This window comes from Rhopilema esculentum, chromosome 14 (assembly GCF_057945365.1).
Source record: "Rhopilema esculentum isolate cy_ngs chromosome 14, ASM5794536v1, whole genome shotgun sequence".
NCBI classification, from domain to species: domain Eukaryota; kingdom Metazoa; phylum Cnidaria; class Scyphozoa; order Rhizostomeae; family Rhizostomatidae; genus Rhopilema; species Rhopilema esculentum.
In genome coordinates, this window is record NC_142828.1 from 6,606,244 (window position 1) to 6,619,873 (window position 13,630).

At 38.0% G+C, this 13,630-nt stretch overlaps 1 protein-coding gene across 1 annotated transcript; it reads left to right on the plus strand.

The window, feature by feature from the left end:
* On the plus strand, nt 1–5,036 carry LOC135696363 (cytochrome P450 4F4-like). Its single transcript, XM_089112338.1, has 6 exons — nt 1–367; nt 1,893–2,128; nt 2,266–2,562; nt 3,326–3,562; nt 4,038–4,314; nt 4,805–5,036. The coding sequence occupies exons 1-6, from the start codon at nt 124–126 to the stop codon at nt 5,032–5,034; spliced, it is 1,521 nt and encodes a 506-aa protein (XP_088968464.1). The 5' UTR covers nt 1–123; the 3' UTR covers nt 5,035–5,036.
* Nucleotides 5,037–13,630: the final 8,594 nt, after the last annotated feature.

The following is a 13,630-nucleotide window of genomic DNA, read 5'->3' on the forward strand; positions in this document are numbered from 1 at the left end:
AAGCCGCTTCTATATCTCTATATCATTAATCTGTGCAAGCACCGTGACCTCGATGCAGAGAGGAGGCGAATTAGAACACATAATCGAAAATACTACTCGCGGGCTAGAGACATCAAGAAAGAAATGGGTATTGTGTCAGTGATTGTCGTGTGTGCTCTAATTATATCACTCATTATGGCAACATTAAAGAAACTGTACAATCTCTTTTTTGGTAGCTGTTTAAGCTCAAATATCCCGAGTCCGCCGGCCTATCCATTCCTCCGTCATTTACCTTTTTTTTTGCACGCTATCGATTATGATAAAAAAATGCAAAAATGGGCAGAAACCTACAAAAAGGATGGACTTTTCATGTTAGATATGCTACTAGGTAAGAAATTTCTTTTCTCTTTGTCATATTTTCATTAACATTTAAGTATTTGTTAATTTCTCAGGGGCAAAGTTTTATTGGGGTGTTAATTAATTGAGCTCTCTTGTATGTAAAAACGCTGATATTAAACAATTTACAACAATTAAAGTAAAAAAATATCATTGTAAGTTGAATCGAAAGAAAAAATACATACAATAAAAGATCCTGACACTGGGGTTTGGTATGTCAGGGCTCACGCCAAGAATTTGAAATTGGGGGGCAGGGGGGGCAAGGCTAACGAAAACGGGGTGGCCAAGGCGTCTTTCGCCTCTTATTGCAGCTTCGAAACTTTTTGCTTTACAAAAAAGTGAGGGGCCCTGGCCCACCTGCACCCAGTGGCATCGGCTGTGGTTGTTTGAGAGGAGCTTCATCAGTTGGCAAATCCAACCCACAATAGGGCATCCACCAGAATTGAAAGTAATACAGTTTTTGCTGTGATCTCAGGTGGGCACGAACAAAAATCAAAGTGTCAATTGTGCATTGGTTAGCAAGTGTGCACTTCAAGTGTGTGCATCCATGGCTGGCAGCATAAAAAAATATGACATTCTATGGATAAATTAAAAATGGGTCTGGAATATTTACCAGGCCCATCAAACTGGGCGGCTGGGTGGGCTGGAGCCCCCCCCCCCCCCCGCCAATATTTGTCAAACTTTAGTATGTTTCTTTAATAACAGTGTACTGAATGAATGAGAAGGAATACAATGGGCAGCCCCTCCTCCACTATGAATTTCGTTCTGATGGCACTGTTTATGACATTGATTGGGAACCAAGGATCCTATCTAGGCACAATAGCCTGCAAGCAGATTCTAATGCTAAGGCTAAGGCACAACAGAAAAATATTCTATCATAATTATGCCCCAAAGTTCTGTTTGGTTTGATTATGACATGAAGATAGGATAAACTTTAGAGCCTAAGAAGTTGAGCACAGTTTGAGTCACAAACTTATGGATAGCCCTGGTTGTATTCCACAGCGTGATTTCATGTCCAGCAAAGCACAGCTCATCTTTAGACTTTATAAATAAGTTAACTCTCAGGCAATCCTTAGAGTAAATAAACCTATATTTTTCAGAAACTTTTTCACCTGATTTTACTATTCCATGAAAGTGGGGCACAATTTCAAAAAGGGGACACCGAACTTGCTTCATCTCAGTGAGTATGGCCCCAGAACCGCTACTAAAATGCATCCTCAGCTCATGTTTTTGTGTCCCTTCGGTGTGATATCCTCAACACCAAAGACTTGTACTTTTTACTTTTGTTAGGTGCATGTTTTCAAAAGGAGCAAGTTTAGCACACACAAAAGGTCAATATTTCATCTGATGTTCTTAGGTTCCTGTACATGGATATCAAAATTTGGCTAAAATAATTTGCTATAGTTCTTGAGCTGTCTTACTCTATAACAGGTACAGCAACAGGGACCCAAGTATTTTACTGACGGGCTTGAATTTTAGTTTGAAAGAGTTCATGAAATTTTGTATGCTTCTTTTAGGTCCAAAGAGGGTTTGTATTTTGAGAGAGGATTTTATCAAGCAGGTTCTTGTAACAAAATGTACAAAGTATGGTAGACCAAAGATGCTACAAAGTGTGTTTCCAAAGATGGGAGTTTTTATGGTTAATGGTAAAGAACATGCATGGCAAAGAAAAATGTTGAACCCTTCATTCTCCTTTTCATCTTTACTGTCATTTGTGGAAATCTTTGATGCCAACACAAACAATTTGATAAAGGTATGTGTTATCAACATTAGGGAAAGCTATTGAGAAAATTGTAAAGCTCTGCATTATCAACTGACTTTAACAGCCTATATTTTATTGTTCATCTTACTTTTTAGAAAAAGTGCTGATCTTTTATTTATTTCTTCTAGTATTGGAAAGACAAAGCTGAAAGCTCTTTGTCTGGAGTAGCTGAGGCAGACATTCATAGGGATTTAAGCAAATTAGCTTTGGATACTATAGGGGAGACAGCTTTTGGATATAATTTAAAAACACTTACTACTGGAGAAAACAAAGTCAGTCAGGCTGTAGAGCTCATTTTGTCAGGGAAAATGGGCGTGGTTGCAAGAGTATTGAGAAAATACATACCATTCTATGACATGATTCCTTTCCAAGAAAATGTCCAATTGAAGAAAGCTGCAGAAGTGATGAATAATTTTGTAAATGAGGTGAGCAAACCTTTTGCTTATCTGTAGCCATTAATTATTAGCAAATCAATCTGTTTTTCTCAAAGTTTTTATCAGAATTGTAAGATTTTTCATTTTGTAAAGTTGCCAGTTATGTAGGGATATGTGTCCAAACTAAAGCAGGGATGGGCATCCTGGAGTCTGTTAGCTAATTCTGGAAATAAGGAATTGGTTCACAGATACAAATCCCATTCTAGACTGTACTACCCACCTGGATACAGAACATCATAAAGTCTAGCCTCAGGTAAAAAGGCTGGTCATCACAGGGTTCAATCATGATGTATTGTTGATTGTTTTATGTGTGTTGGTAAGGTCAAGTTGATCATATTCATCAGGGTTATCATTAATTAACACAAATTGCAGGTCCATAATTACATTTTATTAAGAATTTGTGTTATAGACGAACATTCATTGCTACAACTGAAGAAAATTATTCTGTCTGTGACTCTTTCATTATTTGATATTTTAAGCTCTGAAGAGTGTGAAACAAAAGGCTCAATAGTTTTAAAATGATTACTTTTTTCAAACCATTTTTTAAATTCTTTTCCAATAAAAAATTTTTTGTTCATCATACTCCTGATTTGTGGTTAATGGGTCTGGAACAACAAGATAATCAACATCAAAAATGTATTTTGGAGGTATATTGTGCTATCTGGGTACCAAAGAAATTTGTTTTAGTGTACTTAATTAATGATATTGTACATTAATTGACGGTTTGCTGACAAAAGCAACATTTGGTTTTCAGATTATCAAGAAAAAGCGAGAAGCATTGAAAAGTGGTGAAGATCCGAATGGTGTGGTATCAAAAGATTTGCTTGGTAAAATGATTTTATTACAAGATGAAGAGACAGGCAAAAGATTATCAGATGAAATGATTGAAGCTCAAGTTCACACCTTCATGGTTGCTGGACATGAAACGACAAGTGTTTGCCTCACATGGACATTGTATCTTCTGGCAAAACATCCTGATGTTCAAGAGAAGGTGCACACAAACTATAATTATTTGTTTCGTGTTTGCTCAGTTCTCATTTTGTCTTCCTACTCATAATCATAGTTAATATAATTTATAATCAAATGGTGAAAGCAGAAGGTCTGCAAGACAAAGGCCTTGTGTAAGTTGAGAAATAACACTGGATAAGAATATGTTTTCTATCTGCTTAGGACCCTCAATACTTTTTTCTAAAGCTGGAAGAGCTGAGCAGGCTCTTTTGGTACCCTACCCACAGTTACCTTGATTCATTTTTTACCCTTAAAGGAGGAAGGTGAGTTAGGTATTCTTTAGAAGTTTGGTACAGATCTGGAAGTATATTTTCATGTTTGTTTAACACATGCAGTTGATCAATCACAAATGAAATACATTTACGTGTCTAAACTAATAGGTCTGGCCATCATGAGCATTGATTAACTTATTAGATAATTACTTGAACACAACATAGAAACCATTCCTTTTATTGCAGGCCAGGAAAGAAGCTACATCTATTCTTGGTGGTACTGATGTGTTCCAAGGGGAACACCTTGAGGGCCTTAAATATGTAACAGCTGTCATAAAGGAATCCCTTCGCATCTATTCCCCTGCAGCAGTCAATATGAGGGAAGCATTGCAGGATGATCAACTTGGGGAATACAGTATCCCAAAGGGAACATATATCCTGATTCCTGTTTGTGCTATTCATCATATAGAGGAGTTTTGGCCAAATCCTGGCAAGTTTATGCCTGAAAGATTCCTTTCTGAAGGTATTTTTTACTCCATTATCCCGAAGTCTCCATGAAATAGCTCTTCTTAGTATTTACCCTCATTCCTTTGAATTTAAAGAGCAGCTTAACAGTGAGGAGAGAATTATAAGGATCCTTTTATGTAGAGTAAATTTCAATAAAAACCTTTTGTTTTGATGTAACAATTATTGGTTAATGTGAAATTTACTTCATTGGTTCCCATGTTCCCATTCTAAACAAAAGATTTGTTTTCATGAAATTCTCTTACTTTGGATTGGCAATCGATGCATCTTTATATTGCAAAATTATTCACCTTTACATTGCATTTTATTCTTTTTTGCATCCCAACTTTATTTTTATTTGATATCACAATTTATGTTCTCTTGCATAACCAACGAATTTTTCATGGCATTTTAATATGATATCTTCCATTATGCATATGCCATTAGTTGCATATGCAATTAGTTGGTCGCGATCCAAGAGAGACTGATTCTGTTCACTGCTTCAACAGGCACAAAGCAACCTGAAATTGGTAATTACAAATTCATGCTGTTCTCAAATGGTCCACGCAATTGTATTGGTTGGCGGTTTTCAATGATGGAAATGAAAGTTGTCATTGCAAAGCTACTGACCACATTCAAGTTTGAACTGGACCCGAGACAAGAAGAGATGCGTACCAAAATGAAGCTCACATTAAAGCCCCATCCAAAGCCAATTTTAAGAGTTTCGCCCATTGATTAGTAATTCTGAGGTGAAATTTTGTTTTTCTATAATGAACTGTCGTCACTGTTGGTAGCCCGCTCGAATTTATAGTCCAGTTGTCATTTATGTTGTCAGTTAAGACACGCGACATTTACACATCAATGTGGATTCACATAGAAGAAATATAAATTTATATAACCGTAGTTTTAGAACAGTTTTTGTTTTAAACCTGTTTAAAACAGGATTGATAGTGAGACTGAATTTTACACCAATGTGGATTCACATAGAAACAGAATTGTATATAACCGTAGTTTTAGAACAGTTTTTTGTTGTAAACCTGTTTAAAACAGAATTGATAGTGAGACTGAATTTTACACCAATGTGGATTCACATAGAAATAGAATTGTATATATAACCGTAGTTTTAGAACAGTTTTTTGTTGTAAACGTGTTTAAAACAGGATTGATAGTGAGACTGAATTTGACACCAATGTGGATTCACATAGAAACAGAATTGTACATGGTTGCTTGCTTTATAAAAGAGAAAAGGTCATTTATGTAGAAATTGAACAGAATGGGACCTAAAACGGATCCCTGTGGGACTCCTGATACAATTTCTTGGAAAAAAACTGTAGACGTTATTTATTCGAACACTCTGCTTCCGTTTTTTAAGATAGGAATAGAACAGAACCAGGGCATTTTCTTCAAAACCATATGCATGAAGTTTAGCTATAAAGCAAAGCAGGGTCACAGGGCGTAGCCACAGAAACTTTTCCTTTGCAACGCCCTCTAGTTCTTCGCAAACACCTTTTTAGCAGGGACCGCAGAAGCGGCAGGGGGATCGAGGGGGCTTTTTTCGCCATTTTATTCTGTTTTTATTGAAAAAGAATTTATAACAGTACATAATCATGAAATAAATTAATCTGGTGCACTTGCGCTGTGCAATGATTGCAAAAGCACACAGCACTGTAGACCAGGAATGCAGAGGAAGGAATGTACGTACGAGCAAGCAGAGCGTCGTATTGTAACTGATATCCCAAATAGTCGCAATAGAGCTAACCTGTTATTCGTGTAGGCTTGCCAATAAATGTAACATCACTTAACCTGTGCAGATTCGCTGTTATCTAGTCATCTTATTATCTAGTCGCTGTTATCTTGCCAACATGCCTTGTTAAAAACGAGCGATTTTGCTAGGATTTGGAATAAAAATTTAATAAATTTTAAATAAACCAAGAAGTTTGTTGCAAAATGCGTGAGAATCCTGCTTCGATGCATGTGAGCGTGAGAAAGGACCAAAATGCATTTGTCTCACGCAAAATGCGTGTGACTTGGTAGGTCTGCTTTCATGCGGAGATGTTCTCTTACACTCCTTTAGACAATTTAAAAAAGGGCACCTACAACAAAGAACTAGAAAATCTGCAATACAGGTATGCGGTTCTACTTTCATATATAACTGTTTGGGAGACAGGCGAGCCAAAATCTTCAAATGAGCAAGGCAACCCTCTTCCCTGACTCCAGGATGGAGGGTTGCCACACCCAATAAAAAACTTTCTCTTGGTCACACTCAATAAAAAAATTTCACTGTAGCAAGCAAAGGGATGGTAATCGTATCGATAATGCTGTTACTAATGCGAGAGATCGAATTGTTGATCAACGACAAATGGGAAACAAAGACAAATGATTCCAATGCTTGACATTTTTTATAAACAAGTAAACATACAATAACTTGAAACCTTAAGTATGCGCCACAGCACATAATATTAATAAAAATGAAAAATTCAGTCTCACTATCGATCCTGTTTTAAACAGGTTTACAACAAAAAACTGTTCTAAAACTACGGTTATATATACAATTATGCTGATGACAACACGCTTGCTTTCCTTTCCAAATCCTTGCCAGATCTCGTCAGGGTTTTTGAAAATGAAGCCAACAGCGCTTTGTCATGGCTCGAACGAAATGAGATGATTGCGAACCCGAACAAATTCCATGCACTTTTTGTTAAAAAGGACCAGACAAATACTTCTGGCATAAATCTTAATTTTCAAGGACATTCTATCAAATCTGAAGAGACTGTCAAACTCCTAGGTGTAACACTAGATTACAAACTGAACTTTGACCCACATATATCAAACCTTTGTAAAAAAGCTGCGGCACAACTGAACGTTCTTAAGCGACTGAAGTCATTTTTTGGTTTCGCTGAAAAAGAAGTTCTGGTTCAAAGTTTCGTATACTCGAATTTTAACTATTGTCCTTTAGTTTGGTATTTTTCATCTTCAAAATCACTTCAGAAAATTGAAAGGATACAGGAACGCGCGCTAAGATTTTTGTACAATGATCATAAAAGTTCTTATGATGATCTTCTTACTAGGTCAAAAAAGTGTACAATGCAAGTTGCTCGTCAGAGAACCCTCTGTATCGAAATATTCAAGACAATTTGAATATTTGAAATTTGAATCCACCTTTTATGCATAGCATTTGTAGTTCAAGAACATTAAAACATCCTTCTCGGAATCCTAAAAACTTAAATCATTTTCGACCAAACCAAGTAACTTTCGGTTCCAAGAGCCTTAAAGCCATAGGACCTCAGGTCTGGAACTGTCTGCCAAATGAACTAAAATCAGCTGACAATCTTAACAGCTTCAAACGTGTGATAACACGGTGGGATGGTCCTAGCTGTAAATGCAATGTTTGCAAATATAATGATTTCGATATCCTGTAATAATTGTCCATTCATATCCAAGTTGCTTCAAATATTTAGCTTATGTATGTACGTATTTATTTCCTTAGTTATTTCCTCTTCATTTGTTATACAGTAGATTCGATTTAGATTAGGTGTATGTGTATATATCCATATATATATATCATAGATTGAAGAAAGTGAAACTACATGGTTTATCTCTACAAGCCTGTTTCGTGAGTAACTCACTCTTCAGGAGATGTTGATATACTGGAATATTCCTCGAATAAATAGATAATACGGTACAGAAGGTGTTACATAATGTGTAAGGTTATACAAAAGGTAAATTAGGGGCGGTACATAGAGGGATTTAGGTGTTACATAATAGTGTTTTGTTTCTATGGCGGCAAGAAGATACGAGTTCGTTTCGTTTGTTGAGTGTTGATAATTCGGGGTGGCAGATAATGAGGGTCTTTTCTTTAAGACAAAGGCTGCATCTTTTGTTTGAGCTGCTGTAGGATGGCTTTATTGAGAGGATGCGCCAGGAAATGGAGTGGTCGATTTTATTGTCTTTTAGGGTCCAGATGTATTTACTGAGTTCTGTGGAATTTCTGTGTTTTGCGTGACGGAAAGATGCGGTGTGATTTCTGTATCTTGTCTTGAATTCGTTTTCTGTAAGTCCGATGTATGTTTCTGTAGTTTCATTGTCTCTGCGTGTGACGGTGGCTTGGTAAATGACTGATGATTGTAGGCAGTTCCCGTTGAGTGGACATGTGTTCGCTTGTCGGCAGTTGCATGTTTTGTTGACATTGGTATTTTCCGGGGTGGTGCTGGTGTCGTGTGACTTTAGGATGCGTTTGTTGTGACTGTCAATGGCTTGCTTGATGTTGTTCATGCAGCTGTAGCTGATCTTTAATGTGTTGCGGTTGAAGATTTTTCTGAGTTTGTGGTCTTTGTGGAAATGTTTGTCAATGAGGTTGAGGAATCTGTGTCCGATGTTGGTGCTGACGTTTTTGCTGAATGGGGGGTTATACCAAAGTATGTTGCTCCGTTTTCTGTTTTTTCTTGTGGTATTCGAAGTTGGTTCGTAGTGTAGGGTGTATTTGTATCCGCTTTCGTTGAGTGCTTTTTGGTATGGTGGCGTGGCTTGGTCGAATGATGCTTTGTCAGAGGAAAGTGATGACAGACGTTTGTTGATGCCGATTGGTATATGTTTTGCTGTGGTTATTGGGTGGTTGCTCTCGCGGTGGACATATTGAAGGATGGTGTCAGGCTTTGTGTATGGCTGGAAGGTACCTTTTTTCAGGTTGAGGGTGACGTCTAGGAAGTTGATGATCTGTTTGTTGGCTTCTATCGTGATGCGTAGTCCGTTGTGGCTAAAAATTTGGCATATTCTCTTTTTGATATTTTCGGTGACTCTTGGTGGTGAATTTGAAATGGCTAGTCCGTCGTCTCGGTATAGTCCAACATTGATGTCGAGGTGTTGTAGTTGTGACAGCAGAAAGCTTCCAACCAACTCGCATGTTTCAGCACCGTCGTAGCTGCCCATTGTAACATCAAACGTGGTGTTATTTTTCTTTTTCCATGGTTGATTTTTGTGAACAAGGATGGAGTTTTTGGCATGAATGATGATGTTACGTTCGTCAGTTGTGATATTGTCGTAGTCTGAGGCGAAGTCGAGTGCTCTGTTTAGGAGTTCTTGGCTGATTGAAGGGTAGAAGTCTACAACATCGAAGCTGATGAAGGTGTTGTTGTGTTTGCTTTCGGTGGCTTTAAACCATTCGATTACCGATGTTGTGTTCTTCCATTGATTGAATTTGTGCGAATTGGTGATTTTGTGGTTGATTCGATCGAGTATCGTCTTGCTGATTTTGCCTATCTCAGACTTGGTGGGGTTGATTAGCCGGCAGGCTGGTTTGTTTGTGAAGCTTGGTTTGTGATCTTTAAGTGTGATGAATGCGTCTTTGTTGGCTGTAGAGTCTACTCTGTCGTCGATACCCAGTCGTCGATGCCGATAACTGGGTATCGACGACAGAGTAGACTCTACAGCCAACAAAGACGCATTCATCACACTTAAAGATCACAAACCAAGCTTCACAAACAAACCAGCCTGCCGGCTAATCAACCCCACCAAGTCTGAGATAGGCAAAATCAGCAAGACGATACTCGATCGAATCAACCACAAAATCACCAATTCGCACAAATTCAATCAATGGAAGAACACAACATCGGTAATCGAATGGTTTAAAGCCACCGAAAGCAAACACAACAACACCTTCATCAGCTTCGATGTTGTAGACTTCTACCCTTCAATCAGCCAAGAACTCCTAAACAGAGCACTCGACTTCGCCTCAGACTACGACAATATCACAACTGACGAACGTAACATCATCATTCATGCCAAAAACTCCATCCTTGTTCACAAAAATCAACCATGGAAAAAGAAAAATAACACCACGTTTGATGTTACAATGGGCAGCTACGACGGTGCTGAAACATGCGAGTTGGTTGGAAGCTTTCTGCTGTCACAACTACAACACCTCGACATCAATGTTGGACTATACCGAGACGACGGACTAGCCATTTCAAATTCACCACCAAGAGTCACCGAAAATATCAAAAAGAGAATATGCCAAATTTTTAGCCACAACGGACTACGCATCACGATAGAAGCCAACAAACAGATCATCAACTTCCTAGACGTCACCCTCAACCTGAAAAAAGGTACCTTCCAGCCATACACAAAGCCTGACACCATCCTTCAATATGTCCACCGCGAGAGCAACCACCCAATAACCACAGCAAAACATATACCAATCGGCATCAACAAACGTCTGTCATCACTTTCCTCTGACAAAGCATCATTCGACCAAGCCACGCCACCATACCAAAAAGCACTCAACGAAAGCGGATACAAATACACCCTACACTACGAACCAACTTCGAATACCACAAGAAAAAACAGAAAACGGAGCAACATACTTTGGTATAACCCCCCATTCAGCAAAAACGTCAGCACCAACATCGGACACAGATTCCTCAACCTCATTGACAAACATTTCCACAAAGACCACAAACTCAGAAAAATCTTCAACCGCAACACATTAAAGATCAGCTACAGCTGCATGAACAACATCAAGCAAGCCATTGACAGTCACAACAAACGCATCCTAAAGTCACACGACACCAGCACCACCCCGGAAAATACCAATGTCAACAAAACATGCAACTGCCGACAAGCGAACACATGTCCACTCAACGGGAACTGCCTACAATCATCAGTCATTTACCAAGCCACCGTCACACGCAGAGACAATGAAACTACAGAAACATACATCGGACTTACAGAAAACGAATTCAAGACAAGATACAGAAATCACACCGCATCTTTCCGTCACGCAAAACACAGAAATTCCACAGAACTCAGTAAATACATCTGGACCCTAAAAGACAATAAAATCGACCACTCCATTTCCTGGCGCATCCTCTCAATAAAGCCATCCTACAGCAGCTCAAACAAAAGATGCAGCCTTTGTCTTAAAGAAAAGACCCTCATTATCTGCCACCCCGAATTATCAACACTCAACAAACGAAACGAACTCGTATCTTCTTGCCGCCATAGAAACAAAACACTATTATGTAACACCTAAATCCCTCTATGTACCGCCCCTAATTTACCTTTTGTATAACCTTACACATTATGTAACACCTTCTGTACCGTATTATCTATTTATTCGAGGAATATTCCAGTATATCAACATCTCCTGAAGAGTGAGTTACTCACGAAACAGGCTTGTAGAGATAAACCATGTAGTTTCACTTTCTTCAATCTATGATATATCACGCTCTACGTGCTAACGTATTGAGTACTGTGCTACGGAAGTATCAAAAGACAAATTTCTATCCATATATATATATATGTATAGCTAGAAAAAATATCGAATTAAAATAAGGTTACAAACAAACAAACAAATAAGAATCAAAATGGCAGGAAACTCGAGAAAATATTACAATCTTTTAATTTAAAAAACATCATAAAAGAAACAACACAAATCAGCACAACAGAAACTCTGATAGACCTAGTTATTTTGAGCAATCACATTGACAGAAATGTGAAAATCTCATCATGTAGAGCATATGAACCAGCTATATCAGACCACAAGCTGATTTTCTGCACACTTAACATCAAAAGCAGTCATGAAAAACCAATTTATAAATGTGTAAAGGATAGAATGGTCTTCAACCAATAAAAGTTTCAAAAACTCTTTGATCAAACACAATGGTGGGCTGCAACTACTTTTGAAGATGTATCTGATGCCGCACATTCTTGGGAATGCATGTATAAAGACACATTAAAAGATCTTATTAAGAAGAGGATTACAAAAGTTAGAGCAAAAAGGCTTCCTTGGATCACAAGAGACATAAAGAAGACAATGAACCAGCGATACAAAGCACTTTTAAGATGGCAGAGAGTATTAGAAAACCTGTCTTTGAAAGAAGACTATAAGAAAGTGAGAAATAAAGTAAATGTAACATTAAGAAAGACTAAAGCCACACACTGGAAAGATAGATTTGAAAAGAGGCTTCGTGCTCAAAGGAATTTTGGCAGTTAGTTAGTAAGATCAGGGGAAAGTCAAGTAATCCAAACATTTCTGGCTTGAAGGATGAGAATGGAAATATGAAAGTTTTAGATCAAGAAAAAGCTTACTTGCTAAATAAATTTTTCGCAGATATAGGAAAGAATCTAGCAAAGAATTTTAGCACTACAGTAAAGAAAAATGATGCAAGCTTCATAAAAATAGATGAAAAGAATTTTCAACCACCAGATTGCCACCTTCAAGCCATTCAAAGCCATAGGGGTTGATAAAGTATCCCCAGAGAGTTAAAAATGGGAGGCGAGTCAGTGGTACCAGGCATGCAGATTGTACTCAATAAAATCATTGAAAGCAAAACAGTACCTGACAATTGGAAGAAGGCTAGACTGAAAAGTGCCTTCTTCCAATTGGGTGCTAAAAAGAGACAGAAAATTAGCGACCCCCGTTCTATGTTGACCATACCTAACAGTAGACAACAACCTAAATTGGAACCTTCACAAAGATGGGATATCAAGGTCATTCAAGGCAAAGGTTAGTAAGTTAAGAGGGATGTATTACTCATCTGCAACGGTCAGAGAAGAAATTTACTTTAAGACAATCATTTCGTCGATTGACATGGCATGGAATGGCAGTCTGGGGAACGTGTTCATCAGCACTGATGACTGAAATTGAAAAGCTAAACTGATTCACAACTTGCCTAGTAATATAAGCATTGAAAACGTTGGATTACGTTTACAAAAGAAAGATCTTAACTTTTGTGCACAAATCCTACCATGGAAACGACGGACAGGCTAAGTCATATGTGGCCATGAACGTAAACAGATATGCAAAAAGGGACATGCTATTAATACCAACGGCAAGCTCTGAGAAAGGCAGGACAGTATTTAGTTATAGGGGACCGTTATTATGGAACAACCCAAAACCAAAAATTCGTGCAATAACAAACTTAAGTTCGTTTAAGAGAAAACTGAAATGTCAAAAAATGTCAAATGAAAATCGGCCTTCAGACATCCTCGGATGTTTTTCACCACAAAGGTAAGGCCGAAAAAGTTCTCCAAAGTTATTTAAAGCGTCTGTAACGCTCTTTATCTGTCCTTGGAGGTCTTCAAATTCCAACCGAGAAATTTCTCTAGTCCTCTTCCTGCCCTAACTGATATACAATGCATCTTTAGGAAGGGGCATTTCCCACAAATCTGAAAATTAGCCAGAGTAACACCTATTCATAAGGCGGGCACAAAAACAGATTTAAACAGTTTCTGGCCTATCTCAGTGTTATCAGTTATGTCTAGAATTCTAGAAAGATTGTACACGACCAACTAATGGAGTTTCTAAAGAGACAAAATTGGCTTTAGATATTCAGGAA

What these genes read in the sequence shown, in the direction of transcription:
- LOC135696363 (XM_089112338.1), top strand. Translation starts at nt 124, where the DNA reads ATGGGTATTGTGTCAGTGATTGTCGTGTGTGCTCTAATTATATCACTC. An exon ending in TGAATAATTTTGTAAATGAG is followed by an intron (nt 2,563 to 3,325) that starts GTGAGCAAACCT and finishes TTTGGTTTTCAG; the next exon opens with ATTATCAAGAAAAAGCGAGA. An exon ending in ATCCTGATGTTCAAGAGAAG is followed by an intron (nt 3,563 to 4,037) that starts GTGCACACAAAC and finishes CTTTTATTGCAG; the next exon opens with GCCAGGAAAGAAGCTACATC.